Here is a 15,238-nt window from a genome sequence, read left to right as displayed (position 1 = left end):
TAAACAGGTCAACAAAACACAGTTGCTGGGTTCACATAACATAATATGTCCAAACAAATAAATCATATTAGGGCTTAATGTAATGGCCAGGTTTGTACAACTTATGAAGTCAATGGCTGGGTTCCCTCGATGGACTGAACCACAGAACTACCTCAACTCCATTTTAGCTTAGGCTAACATATTGTAGGAACCCATCCAGAGAGATGTATCCAAAATCCACAGTGAAGGACTATATTTATTGGAATCCAGCAAATTGCTGTAAAAGAGTGCAATTCTTCATCACTCTAGGCAGTCATAGACGAGGCAGAAAAATAACAGCAAAAAAAGAAAAAGAAAAAGACCAATTATGACCACGGAAATGCATGTGGCCAGTGTGCTTCTTTTTTTAAAAAAATTAGGGAACCAGGGGTCTCCTTAAAATCCAACTACTACATCACTCTGTGCCAGACACATGTGTCCACCCCCCAGGGCCCCTACCCCAAAGCAGTTCCCACTTACACTTAACAAGGGCGGCACCCAGTGGCTATTCTGCCTTATCACAGCATCCCTTTTCCCCCACTTCAGGCTTCTGCCCCTCCACAGAGGCCCCCTGTGATGTTTAAAATCACTTTCCAAAAAGGTGTGAAGGCAAACCCCTACTGTACTAGGAAATAATGCCCCCACACCAGAAGTCCAGCCAACATTTTGCACCCTTTCCCCATTGCCCATGCTTGCGAGTGCCAGCATCCGCAGTTTCTCTCTTCCTGACATTGCAAACACAGAGCATAAAGCAAAGAGCAGTTGCTTCTGTGCCAACTTTGTAACTTTGTCTCAACATGCGTACTAATGCTGAACCACTTGCGCAAGCCCCGCTGCAGACAGATGCAAGCCTGTGTTAATTGGAGTACAGATTGGGCAGGAACATTCTAGTGATACATTACTCAGCTGAGATTTCACAGTATATATTTTACAAGCCTTCATATTCCTGGAACTCTCTCCCACAGCATCTGTACCGTGCCACCCCAATCTCTCCCTTTCTTCAAAATCTGTTTTCTATAAAGCCTTGGATGTTTTGCATTTGATTACCTATCATTTGTTTCCCTTGCCCATCCCCTTCACAAAATCACAGGACAGTTGGAAAGGGCCGTTCAGGCTGTTGAGTCAAACCCTCATTCTATGCAAGAATCCAGATTAAAGCACCCTACAGTTGGCTTCACAGCCTTTGCTTGCTCACACTAGGGCAAAGGGGAACACACCACCTCTTTCACTAATTGGTTCATTGTTGAACTGCTCTTCTGTTAGGAAAGCTTTCTTAACTTTCAAACAGAATTTGCTTCCTTATAATTTGAAACCATCATACCATGTCCTCTCCTTTAGGATGATAAGAAACAGTCTTGACCTTTAGACTGTAAGTTCCTCAGGGCTGAGAGCTATTTTGAAAGGGGGTGATATTATGTAGCTAAGCTACAATAACATTTTAACATTCAACGTGTAACTACATTAACATTTTTAATTGCACCTGACCATTGAGAAACCTTTGCATGTGTACCCAGAGAGAAGGAACTGGTTATTCCTCCATAAACACACCAATGACCACAGGTGCTTGGGAGGTTCCTACTAGATCATCTTTGAATTTAGTGACTTATTTGGTTAAACCCAAGAAAAGATAAATTTGAGGCCAGGAGGAAAATGGGCTCTAATAGTTAAAGCAGTTTCCTCAGTCGGTGTTTTCTAGATGAATTGATCTATGGTTCCAACAAGATGATGGGATATATAGCCCAACATATTTAGAAACCATGGAGAAGGGGGAGATGAATGCTGTAGAAACTCAGTTAAGGTACAATCATCATTAAAATATGCAAAAGGAAATTCCCACTTTCTCTCTAATCCAGAGAGGACAAACCATAACCAAGGAGCCTCTGGGGGCCTCAACTCTTCTTTTGTGGCACTCAGAATCTCTTTAAAATCATGAGACAGGCAAATAATTTTCCAGTTAAGAGGAAAAATCATCAGGGAAAGCATAGCTAATGATGGTGGAACAAAATCAGATATGGGTGGCTATGCAGCTTCGTGTAGCTAGTCTTCCTTTTCAGACATGCAAACATGGACACAGACGCTAGAAGCTAAAAAGACTTCCAAGGAACAAAAATGGGCCTGCGCCATCTAGGAAGTCAGAGGATGTTGAGGTCCACAATAATTTAGGCTGAGCCACAGACGGCATTCAAGCCAGAGGATCCCCACTGTGACCATAGACAATTTTTTCTTCAAGTGAATGCAAAGAAATGAAGGGGTTTTCACTACAGCTGCCCAGTTCCTCAAGTTAACATGGGTCTCTTTGCTCATTGTGACACTTCCTTCATAACACTGCAGCTGCCAAAAACTTTTGCACTTGAGTGTCAGGATGCACTTATCTGACAAAATGCCATGAGCTTATATCTCCAAAAGTCATTGAAATACATTCCATTATTCCAGCCAACATGGCCTATTATCAGGGATGATGGGATATGGTATTCCAGTATCACCTGGGGACCCTCACTTGGAAAAGCCTAGCACTGAAATAAACTTTTCCCAATCTGATGTCTTCTTAGATGGACCGGATGTCACCTTGTATAAATCCTTGTGTGAGAATTGTAAGAATTAAAATCCAACACATCTGGAGGGCACCAGTTGGAGAAGTCTATTCTAGAGACCGACTCTGGCATTCTTACAGTTTATAACCAAGTGGACAGCAAGTGATCAATCTGTACTCCATGTGTGTCTCCTTTTTCCAGATGGCCTCCCCCACCCTCCCTGCTGCCAATTTCTGTCCTTAAAAGCCAACAAAGTGTTTTTCAGCTGTCAGATCTGATTAATTCACACACAGGGATTCAATTGGTCAATTGAAACCACAGAGGCCCAGAAGCAGTGAGAAGGTGGAGAATGGACAAGTCAGCCATTCCCTCCTCCTCCTCCGCTTGTTCTCCCAAAGAGCCCAAGAGCTTTGACCTTCCATGGAACGGAAGTGCTTTGGCCCCATGGGAAACTTCCACACTCTGCTCAGTGCTCGTAGTAAGAAAAGAGATGCCCTGCATCACAGAACAGCAGCCAAGCTTTTTTAAAGTCCCTGTTAAAAAAACAGCAACAACACACTCTTCGACACAAGTACCGAACCTGGGCCCTCAAGATTGTTAACTAATTTAAGCTGTTAATAAGATATAACAGGCAAATTGAACAATGATGACTAGAAAGGAACCATAATCATAGTTAATTTAATTGAAATATAAATATAATGGTATTTTTGCCCTTTCTGGAGTGTGGTCCAGAAGAAATTGTATAACTCTGCTCTGGACATTGCTAGATCTGGAAGAGAAGTTCTGAAAAACTTGAATGCTTACACACTATTTTATGTCATTTTAACTGATACACACACACACACACACACACACACACACATATATATATATATATATATATATATATATATATACACACACACGCACACACATCCATCTATCTCCCAGCTGAGAATGTAGAAGATGGGAGACATCTGGTCATTGAAAGGAAGCCTAAAAAAAACCCTTCTATATCAGTTGCCCCCTGAACTTAGACCCATCTTCAAGATAAATTCAGGCACATCACTTAGTACTGGCACAGTCAGTGACCTAATACAGGAATGAGCCACCGTTGACAGAATCTTCCTACAGCTTTGAACACAATGCTTTTCACACCTTTTGATGTGAGTCAGGTTTCTGCTTCAAAATACATGAAGTAAGTAGGAAAATCGTAGGAAGCACAAAGTACATTTCTTATCCCACTGTGAGTTTTTCTCTCCCCTCCCCTTACAGCAGCCACTACACGTACACATAGAAGAACACAAGGAAGGGCTCCAAACAGAGGGCTGATTTCCTTGCATATCTTTGCTCTGAGATCTGCCCTATCATCAAATAAAAATCATTACTCTCAAGCTGTAACTGCATAACACTGTTAGTACATTTGCAAAATAGGTTGAATTGTAAATTAACCAAATGAGCTGGGCTCACACGATACATTAAACCCCAAAATACCTAACCAAGATTAAAGTTAACCAAGCTTAGCATGTTACACAGATACAATCATTAAATCTTTAACTGACCTAGTGAACAGTGTGAAGCATATCCATCCTTGGTGTGCCATTTATACTTTTTTAAACAAATTAGTGACGTTCAAGACAACAGAAAATATAGTTTCAATGCAACAGCTATAGTTTCATTAAAACAGATCCCATGGAAACATCAGATAGTATAAAAAGCAGCCTTTTTAACTAACTCAAAAACATACGGACATGCAGCATTTTTAGTATACCACACAAATTGATGGATAAGTCAACTTTTCCAGTTTGTTCATCACAAGCCTTAAGAAGAAACCAAGATGAGAGGCAGTGGGAAGAATCATGGACCTGCCATGCTGATCTAATTCTACCTGGTACAGTATTTAAGCCCAGGCTTCCATATCGCCATCTTTTTCCCAATTTTTAAAGTTGAGTTTCCCCATAAAGTCAGTTTGGCATGGAAAAAAGGTCAATTTTTTTTTATTAGACATTACATTCCATAGCTTTCTGATGGAATTGTTTCCAGAGATATTAGAGTTTTAGTATATTTTGATCCTAATACTGTCCATCTGACCAAAGATATTATATAGGTATATTCCAAAGTTGCCCAAATTGGAAAATTAATACCATTTGTTGGCTTCCAGTATCTAGTATTTAAGCCCGGGCTTTAACAATTGCAGCTTCAATCAATTAGGGAACACAGACCCTCTTCTCACTCAATCTCAGGCTTCTTCAGCAAACATAATGGCCCAGTTTCCACCTGACAAAAAAGGGGCACTACTTTCAATCTGGCAACCAGCCATCCTTTATTCTTTTTTCCTTGTCCTGAAAGGTAGGATAGTTCAGGCACCCCTGCAACAATGCTAAAGCCTCAGGTGTCTTCTCTTTCCGCACTAGAAAGATTGAAGGAAGACTGACTGTCCAGCTGGCTCACTAGAGGTGCCATATGTGCAGATATTAACCTAAATGATGCTACTGGCAAGTTCAGGTGGGACCATATGGAAGAGGAGAGTTTGACAAAGCCCATAGGCTTTCAAGTTAGCCAACTGTGCCCTATGGGAACAGACATTAATGTAAAGAAGGAACTCTGTCTTAAATAACCTGATATCATCACACAGGCTGATGTTTCTCTCCCTTCTCCCAGCTCTGCTGGGTTTCAGCTCTCCCCTTTGCGAAACCAGGTAGCTGTGAAGCTATAATGCCACATATTCAGAAAAACAACCTTTCTACATTGGAGTAAATGATGTGGTACAAAAAACTGCCCAGTGACTACCAATACATCGTATATATTTATACTCTACTTAACCTCTAGCAAAACAAAACAATTAGTAAGTAACTGGATGAAGCAATGATCCTCCTCTACCCACGCCACTGGATACATCTAGACAAGAGTAGCAGAAAATCTTGCAGTCAGTTGGCATGTCTTCCTCAAGATGTATCAGGCAACTCCCATCATCCTCAGCCAAAATATCTCTTCCAAATTTGTTCTGTATATGATCACGGTATAATTTAGGCAAAGTCCATCTTCCCGGCTTTCCAGCTGTTATTCCCCAAACTGCACTTTCTCCATGATCAGAACCTAGTTTTAAAAGACGGTATTTGCACTACTGCAGTGATTGGCCTGAATTATTTCACTAATTCTATTTAGTTAAACATTGCAAAAATCTCAAAGTCCTCCCTTCTTTTGTTACTCCATCAAATGTATTATAAGGTACACCTGTATTCAGTTATTCATATTAATTTTGGGGGGAATCCTATACCACTCACTCCACCCTGATAACCACCAAAGAGGTTAGATTATGACTCCCATCATCTTGAATGAGCATGGCCCATTGGTAAGAGCCCAAGGCCTCTGGAGAAGTTGGAGGAAGCTGACCAAACCTAGCTGGAGGAGGCTCTTATGCACCAAATTCTGGAGAAAACGATTAATATTTGACAGATGAAGCAATGTTGAAGTCATGTCTGTTTTTCTCATGAAACTACCAAGGAAGAACTGTACTTCAGTTGGGACTAATCTTGATTCCTCCTTGGAATCAATTCTTCCTCAATGGAAGAAATCTACTTTTATTCCTATTGGGACCCAAGCAGGAGTCTTTGAGGTTGTCTAGGAACAGCATACATAGGAAGTAGATGGTGCTAATTTCAGAAGTACCTCTGTAGAGATTTGGAATAGGGAAGGATGTAGCCTGAGAACCGAGTGTGGAATATAGCTCCCACTTCCAACATATATTATTAATCTAGCCAATTTTCCTCAGAAACCTAGCCACTGTCCAAATAAATATTATTGTGCAATGCGCTCATTGTCTCAATTGTGCTGTCTTGCAAAATACCTATGAAGAATTGGGCCAAATAAGCAAAGTAGCACCAGCAACTTTTTATTAGGACTGAGCTTTGAATCCAGCCTTGACCCCAGAGACACTTCCTGAGCTCCCTGGGCCTAAAGAACTCGAGGGGGGATACCCGGTCAACTGTGATCAACTCCATGGGTTGCTTTGACTTGAATTGCTGCATCTATGAAATGGAAGTAATCACTTTAAGCTATTTAAAAAACGAATGTGCAGCCTGCTGTTCCTCAAAGAATATAGAAGAGACATTTATACGATTATCCCATTACAGTATCGAGATTCAGCTTACAGTTGCTAATCCCAAGTTGTTCTTGATTAAACTCTGACCTCTGCTGCCGGAGCCCATTAGGTTCGACGGTGCTAACCAACCCCCGGCGTTATTTCTTCTTTTCCTCAGTACCAGCTACGGGAAGAAATCGGGGTGTGTGTGTGTGCGCGCGTGCGGGGGGGGGGAGGATGAATTGCACCAAACCAGCCCCTGCAAAGTTGAAACAGGATCCTACCGCCTGCCAAGCCCATCCCAACTTTGCAAGCCGCCTCGGTGCTGACATTCCCTGCTAAACGGGAAGGGCTGAGCATGCCATCGCTGACTTGAAGCGAGAAGGTTTTACGAGTGTTACACAAGCCGTGGAACCCACAGACCCAGCCATCCTCTTCCCACGCACAACTTTCTGGTGGGCAGCGGCGCTTACGTCGACAGGCGCATCTGCTATCTGGAAACCCCTGAAGGCAGAGGAAGCGAAGATCAGCCGCGCGGGGGGGGGGGGGGGGGGAGGTTCTTACTAAATGAAAAGCGACAAAGCGCTCTCTTTCCACCCTGAGTGTCAGTGCGTGCTTGTATTTAGCTACGGTCTACGGCAAGAAGAGAGAGACCACAGGCTGCTTACCTGGTCCAGGATGGGGGCTGCCAGGGGTGATGGGTCTCCTCAGATCCTCGGGGAAGCCCTTCTCGGCGAAAAACAGGATTCCCCCTCTGTCTCGCTCAGGGTATGGACTGTCTGCCAAGCGGCAAGCCAAATCCGCTCCCACTGGGTCCTAATACCCTTCTGCAACCAGCCTTGGTTCCCACAGCTGCCACAAGGCAGGGGATGGACCTGCTCTGGGTTTGTTTTGGAACTTTCTTTCCATAGCAAAGGTCACTTGGGAAGAAACAGGGATGCGGCAGGAGAGGAGGACAAAGTTTGCTGCCGCAGATCGGCGCTGGAAATCAATAAGGGAAGCTGATGAAACCGTTCTGCGACCTGCCTGTTTCCCAGGCAAGCCGGGCACGCGTTTTCACTTGGAAGGGCTCTTCCCCATCACTGAAACGAGCGCTCGTGCAGGTAAATCACACGCTTTTTACAGGTCACCCTGAGAGTGTTATGTATCACTCCCACCAGGAACGAAAAACTATGCAAATACAAGCCACACGATCTCTTGAATTTCAGCCATTTTGAGGGTGATCCCTGGCATGGATTGAAAGCAAAACACGGTCTAGAATTGTTATCCATTTCATAATTACAGGAACTACCGTAAGACTTCCTCCAACGACTCCTGTTTGCCTGTAAGCAAAGTAGTAGTTTTGAAAATGATTTTAGATTCTGTCTCCACAAGATGCAACGATCATGCCAGAAGCCTTTCCCCCTTTCCCTTGTATGAGAGAGAACATGTGTTCTAAAGTAGTGCATAACACAGTTTTGGAAAGTACTTGTATTAAAAAAAATAATCAAGGTTATTTTGATTAATCATACTATACAAATAATGGAATATATTTTCTATAATGTATAACAAAGTCTTTTTTATTATTAATTGATGGCTTTCAGCTGGTTTAGCCAATCATGTAATTAAAAATTATTGTTCCATCCCAACATCTTACTGCTTAGTGTGCAATGTTAATTAAGAGCTATTGTCATAATCGGTTTATTTACCATCACCTGCCATACTTGCAAATCACCATGGAGGGAATGGCTTAGCTCGATGTTTGAACCATATCTGTTCCTAAAATGAATGGTGGCTCTGGCAAGAAAATATTTTCCAGTAGTATTTCAGGTAACAGATTTCTTTGACAGGTAAAGAATCTTCTGCATCTCACAAGACATCCAACAGCAGGAAAGTTTCCAGAGGGAAAATGTGAAAATCTCATACCCAAACCTGGCCTGATTGTACAGATCCCACAGTGAACTTGAAGACTGATACAGATTAAGGAACAATGATGACTAGAAGTTTAAGCAACTTAACATTTCTTTTTTAACAGAACCAATGGATGTTTTGCTTAAAGATGAAGTTCAAAATAATTGTGATTTCTTATTTATTCTTAAGAAATGGGGAGTCATTCATTGTTTGCTTGTTTCATTTCAGCAATTTCGGGGAGTCAGGGTACAACCTAATACCCCTCTGCGTTTGATAAGACCTAGTATGCATGTCTAGCCTCCTCCCACATTCCAGCTAAGACTGAAACTAAACACAGACATGATTTGAACAGCAGCCACCCCCCCCCATGTTTCTGCTTTCCTTTGTTTACCATCTTTGCTGATGAAATGTCTGCAAACTCAAAAGCCTGTACACTGTTTGGAGACCTGCTGTTAGCCTCATAAAAGAATTAAAAGACAGAGGCTTACAACAAATTGAAGCACGCAAATGTGCAGCTCAGGACCACATAGGGTCTGGCAACATCCTCTTGGTGGCCCTCAGAGTGAATGCAATGCAGCACTCAAAATTCGGGGGGGGGGGGGGCTTGTGTTTTTGAGTTGGGTGTTAATAGACAAAATGGGGTCCTTAAGCCTTGCAAGGTCTCAAGGCTCTCCAAAACCACTGTTCTACCGGTTTTTGGAGCAAGACCCTCAACCTGCCAAAGAAAGCCTAATGCAGTCATTACAGAAATTATGCACTTCTCCAAAAGGCATTTAAAAATGCAGTTGGGAACAATTCCATTCAACAAAATCCATTAGGTAATTCAATAAATATTTTGGCAGTAAATTTACAACAGATCAGAGAACACATTTCTTCAAACGCAAGGCAAACTTTCCTATAGGTTGCATTGCTACTGGGCAAACATAGAGATTCAAAATCCCATCAGTGTGCTCAAGGATATTAAACAAATATTTTGATATTTCAGTCCCATGCTGGAATGTTGCCCCTTCCTTTTATCCATTTCTTCTTTTTTCTCTAAACCTTGGATTACAAACTTCACATAGCAAGGCACTTCCTTGTTCTGTTAGATTACTCTAGAAAGCTAGGTACACCACCAGTACTCCTGAGAGTTTCCTCAGGCCCAGATCTCAATAGCCAGACCTTTGGACAAACAATTTGTGGATTTCTTGCATTAGGCCCCCATTTTTTGCACAAGGGCCAGCATTCAGTTCAGGGGCTGAAGAGTCTCTTGGAGTTAGAGATAAAAACACCACAAGAGCCACTGTAACGTTTGTATTACAAGAGGTATTTTGCCTCTCCTTCCCTCTGGGTTTTTAATAATCAGATTCAATGTTTTGAAGTGTAACATCTAGTGAACAGATTCCTTTTGCACGTTAACAGGTAAGACAGCAGACCTGTCCAGTGAAGCCACTTTTCAGATTTACAAGATCCTCCTCCTCCTCCTTTACTCAAACACTGAACAACTGCACAATTCATGCTTACTCATCTGTGAATGCCAACACTAAATGCACGTAAGAATCATAGCTTGTTGCATTGCTGGGGAGTTCAGCCAGTGGAAATAGGCCAAGCTGTATCTTTCAGACATCATCTTTCTAGAGTAGGGATGGACAAGAATTTTATTGAATTGCAGGAGCTGAAGTGAGCAGTTAATAATTTTAAAAATCCTTAAATGTTATTTAGTTGAAGCTTACCATGGAGAAATGGGCCAAGATTCTTAAAGTGGCATGAGAGCCTATCTGGTTGCGCTTACTGCCAGTTACTGGGTACAAGGGGACAATGGCTTGTTTACACACAGGCTCATTGCATGTTGGATAACTTGGATATACAACCTTTTTCAAAATACAAGACAGCAAGGAGTTTTTCACAGAACTATAGCTTTTAGTGGCATTTATAAATCAAGACAGGAGGAATTCAGAGTAAGTGAACTTCCCTCAGCTAACTAAAAACAGGGGGGCAGTATTCATCTAAATCAGTTTTTCAAACTTGGCAACTTTAAGATGTGTGGACTTCAACTCCTGCTGGCTGGGGAATTCTGGGAGTTGAAGCCAACACATCTTACACTTAGACCTCTAAGCCTACTGCAGCCTCATGGTCAGCAGCACTTCTGGGCCATAGATTCTTTTTCAGGGCTTCATTACCAGAGAGAATAGACCAGAAGTGCTGATGAGACTGTTCCTCAGTTTGTGTGGGAAGTGTCTGAGAGATCAAAGCAAGCTGGCATGATTCTGAGCCCAATTAAGCCCTTGATTTTTTTTTTTTAAAGAAGATCCCAGTTACTTCCTTGTTCCCTGGAAACAAGACAGTAAGTAAAAGGAAACAGGATCTGAGATTCTTAGAGAAGCCCTACTCAGATGTTCACAGCAATTAATTTTCCAGGAAATAAATCCTTATTTGCCTCTTCAAGTAAGCTGACTGCAATAGTGCTGATTTAATTCTTCCCATAAATGTTAATATATGACAAATGTATGTAAATAACTTTCAGTGAAGAACCAACCCCTGACTTTCACCTACTACCATGTGATTTTGCAGAAGTATTCCTTTCAACAAGAAAAACTTTGTTCTAAATCACCAGAAACTCCTACCTCCTCCAGAGGATTAAAATTAGAATCTGATCATTTAGTAATAATCAATAGCGAAGTCCACAGATCCTTTTCCACCTCAGCAGGTACTCAATTCTCAGTCACCTTGAGTTGATTTTTATTTTTTAAATGCCATCATGTAGAAGAGCTCCCCACAACAAAGGCTCAAATTAAGACGGGCATTGACTGAGAGTTCTTTCTTATATTTGATTAAAAACCAGGCCAATTGAGAGGTAAGGATGATTTAAGAATGGCTGCCTCCAAATAAACAATGGATAGAGAACATTCCCCAATGTACAAAATAATGTTACAGTGCATAAGACCTGGAATACCTACTGGAAGTAGGTAGGTATTTTCTTATGTACAGACTTTTTTGGAAAAAACATGTACACGCACACACAATGCATGCACCCTTGGTCTGGACAATAGATGTCCGTGCTGTAGTGAGTACTGTATCACTTTCAAGGTCCTAGCAGGAGAAGTATGATTTAAAATCCAGCTGCCCATCTGCTCCCAATTCTTCCTGAAGTCTGCTTTCTATTAGCTGTGGCTGCTCTAGGCCATTAACTCTTTAAAAGCTGGCTTATACAAGCAGAATGCTTTGCTAACAGTGTTAGATGTCCAAAGACTAATTTTGGTTCTTCAAACCCCGTAGACAATAGTGTATCAATTAAAACCTTAGGAAAATTAGAATCTCATAGGTTAACATTATTTAATTTCACATTAGTGGGCCTCGGCATTTTTCTATTGTTGGATATATTGCAATGGTTAACCACTCACGGTTCGTGGCCAGGAGAGACAACCACAAAGCCTCCCTTTGTTATTATGGGGCTGGGCTAGTTTCTCTTAATGCTGTCATGGATTTTTAACATCTGATGCCATTGTGGTTTACAGGAGTCAGCCATCAGGGATGCAGATGGATCAAGTCATCCCATTCCACCATATCTGAACAAGGAGGCTATAAAATCTACATGCCCAAAAATGTATGTAATACATCTCTTGCTATGGCCACTTGAGCAGCTTTATGAAGTGAGGTTATCAGGCAGTACGAAAAATTAGGGGACAACACTAATTAAACTGAAAGCCCCCAGTTATTCAGCAATACCATGATTCTGGCTAAAATTTAATCATAGTATTAGTTACAGAATTGCATGTCCCCAAGATTTTGTAGTAGGTACTCTTCCAAAGTCAGAGAGAAGCAGTAGTGATAGATGCTAAAGTATGCATAATCTGGAACAAGCTAATATGCAAGAGATACAAATTTCAAGTACATTTAAAACTGAACATAGCACAAGCCCACAATTAGCGGGGTGTGTATACATCCCCACCAAACCAGAAAGCCATAGCACAACTCCCCCTCTAATGAAAATAGCTAAACATTGTAAATATGAGAATCTACTGAACAAAACATACATCCTATACTTCAAATCTGCAAGATCAGCTATTTTAATCTATAAATTAAAAAAGCAATGGCAGTATGTTAATAATTCCAACTGTTAAAAAACATCTGGTTGTACATATTTCAATAAATCAGAACTATTCTAAATTAATCAGTGGAGAAAGGCACTGTACGTGATATGTAAATACATATGGCTTTGTAGTTAAAACAAATCAACCCTGATCAAACACATATATGCACACAAACAAGCAGATTTCAATTCAGAAGTCAACCCTGTGTGCTTAGTAAGAATTTTAGACTCACACAAAAGCATCAAGCTATTCAATTCATCCAACTCTTTAGACTCTTTGCTCCAGGTCTAAAACTAGTTTTGGTACTAAGGCTATAGCCACAGTTCAGATATGTTAAGATGTTCAGAGCCCTCAGGGGTGTGTGTGTGTGTGTGTGTATGTGTGTGTGGCTAAGCCCCTCTGCAGTTCTCAAGAGGCTAAGCCTCCACATGAATGACATCTACTTCATTGAAACTGTCCAACTTCAAAAGAACTCATGAGAGATGCTACTGCGTTATTTTATCTTGCAACATTAATGGTTGTGCCTCTGCAAATGGACTCTCTTACTGACATCTTTCGTCCTTTTTCATCTCTGGCATTAATCACAGAGACAGATACCACAAGAAGGGCACCGGCAGTTCCATATGTGTAGAGGGAAGGGGAAGCAGAGAAAAGGATGACAACACTGTAGCTGGGAAAGAGGGGGAAATATTTCTGGGATTCAAAAAGAAATCTCCAAATGGGAAGGAAGGGTGATACCCAGTCAAAGGATAAAAAGTCTTAGTTTTAAAAACTCTTGAAAATAAAGGCAGGGCAATTTTTATAACACTGACATTGTTTAAAAATAATAAACCCAAAAGTCCCAAATATTCAGAATATTTGGGACTTTTGGGTTTATTAGTCTGTTCCTAAAGCTAAGAGACATATAGGGCAAAATGTTCAAGTGAGCAGAGCGACAGTTCTAAAGGCCCCCAGCCAAAATGCTTCCAACCAAGATTCCGTCTTTGAGGGCATGCTCCACATCCTTCTCTTCTATTTTCAGAAAGACCTGGTTGGAAAAAAAAGAATGCGTTACTTGGAAATTGCTGAGTATCCATGATTGCCCAAATGCATAACATCAAGGGCAAATGGTAGATATTAGCAATTTCTAACTTTCTCTTTAGTCTATATAGAAGAAAAAAAAGTGTAAGTTCTGCTATCATGTTGTTACTGAAGTAGTCCAACTTCCAGCATATGCTGATTCCCAACCACCTTACAAGAGCAGAAATATGATTGTTGCAGGAATCAACAATCTGCCATACAATTTCCATTACCAGTTGCCACAGAATTAACGTTGAAAGAAGAGGGACAGAATGAAGAGAAAATTTTACCAAAATGCCTCAAATATCTGCATCCCCTCTTTTTTTCTAACTGAAAAAGTTAAGATGAATGTGTACAAGCAAAAAAAAAAAAGGGGGGGGTTTACTAATCACTCCCTTGAGTTGCAGAACTTTTCTATTGTTCTGAATCCACAACATTTCAAATCTATTACCCACCATAGGAGAATTCCCACCATTAGCATGAATTGGTTGCCATAATGGTGCATTTATTAGCTTCCTCATTAAAGACTATTTACTGTATATTCCAGAAAGTCCTAGGATTTTGCAAAAATAGGCAAATTTCAAGGAGGACAGAGTACTTAAGAGAACTCCATCACATCCATGCAGCACAACCAAAACAACTATGACAGTCAATAAGATATATTGTGATATGCTTGAGCTTCTGGCAGTTCTACCAACATAGGTAAGAGTGACAGATGTTAAACATGCAGTTCGAACTGCTCTGGTGAGAAAGTAATTCAACTCTGTTCCCTCTTTACTTATTGTTTCTACAGTTCTGCAAAGAAGAACAGACACCAACCAAAAGAGCTATACTCTGTGGATGTCTCACATAATCATAAGAAAGGAGAGCTGAGGAAATAGCAACTATTCTGTCCATACAACTAAGACATTAAAGATGGCTGCATCTAAAGAAAAAAAATTTCTAGGAGCCAGCAGAGCCCTTTCAGGCATTAAAGAACGCTGGCATGCTAGATTTTCCAAGGAAAGCCAAGACAAAAATTACTGGCAAATTTTTATTGCTCCCTATTATCTTCTTTACTACAATGGGGTGAGACAGCCAACCCTTCAAAGGGTTATACTCTGAAAAGCAGTAGAGTAAGGAAAATTTTGTACACTGAATCTTAGCTCTTTCAGCCTAGGAAGAGCATGTTCTGTTAATCTAAACTGCTCTCCCAGCCAATATGAAGAAGTACCTTAGACAGCCGTGCTTCTTTAGCCTTTTTGAATCCCACAATGCCCCTAGATTCCAAAAGAGCTGAGAGCGAGAGGCATTCTGATTGGTCAACAGGTCCTATTTTCTGTTTCTGGCAAATTCTGCTGTAGGCTTCATGCAGCTAGAAAAAGGGAAGGTTTAAGGAGCTCCAGTTATTATTACTGAGTACAAGAGCACACAGAAACTAGCATGCATGACAAAACTCACTCTTGCCAGCTTCAGCCTACTTTATTCCATCATTGTAGTTTGTAACCAAAATATGTTCTTCATAATCATAACCCAAAGAGCCCAGCCAAAGCAGTTGCTAGCAAAGCATAGCTCTATATTTAGTATAGCTACTAAATTCTTTCTTCTTAAATCAAAGAAAAGAGACAGTG

The 15,238-nt window shown here is 41.0% G+C and overlaps 2 protein-coding genes across 2 annotated transcripts in view; both read right to left on the bottom strand.

Moving 5' to 3' along the window:
• RARA (retinoic acid receptor alpha) overlaps nt 1–7,476 on the bottom strand; it is a 183,324-nt gene extending 175,848 nt beyond the window's left edge. Inside the window, exon 1 of the mRNA XM_007420692.3 lies at nt 7,278–7,476. The gene's annotated coding sequence lies outside the window, so the exon portion shown is untranslated. The remainder of the gene's footprint in view (nt 1–7,277) is intronic.
• Nucleotides 7,477–7,718: 242 nt separating this feature from the next.
• The window catches only part of CDC6 (cell division cycle 6), a 32,658-nt gene continuing 25,138 nt past the window's right edge, over nt 7,719–15,238 (bottom strand). The window contains exons 11-12 of the mRNA XM_007420690.4: nt 14,842–14,982; nt 7,719–13,596 (exon numbers count right to left, since the gene is read on the bottom strand). Of these exons, the coding sequence (XP_007420752.3) occupies nt 13,510–13,596; nt 14,842–14,982 (228 nt within the window). The 3' untranslated portion in view covers nt 7,719–13,509. The remainder of the gene's footprint in view (nt 13,597–14,841; nt 14,983–15,238) is intronic.

Source organism: Python bivittatus, unplaced genomic scaffold, assembly GCF_059951505.1.
Source record: "Python bivittatus isolate LINGU-HERP-01145 unplaced genomic scaffold, Pbiv_v1 ctg000410_np1212, whole genome shotgun sequence".
Taxonomy (NCBI): Eukaryota; Metazoa; Chordata; class Lepidosauria; order Squamata; family Pythonidae; genus Python; species Python bivittatus.
The sequence above is the reverse complement of the archived record's forward strand: the minus strand, read 5'-3'. Positions and strand labels throughout refer to the sequence as shown.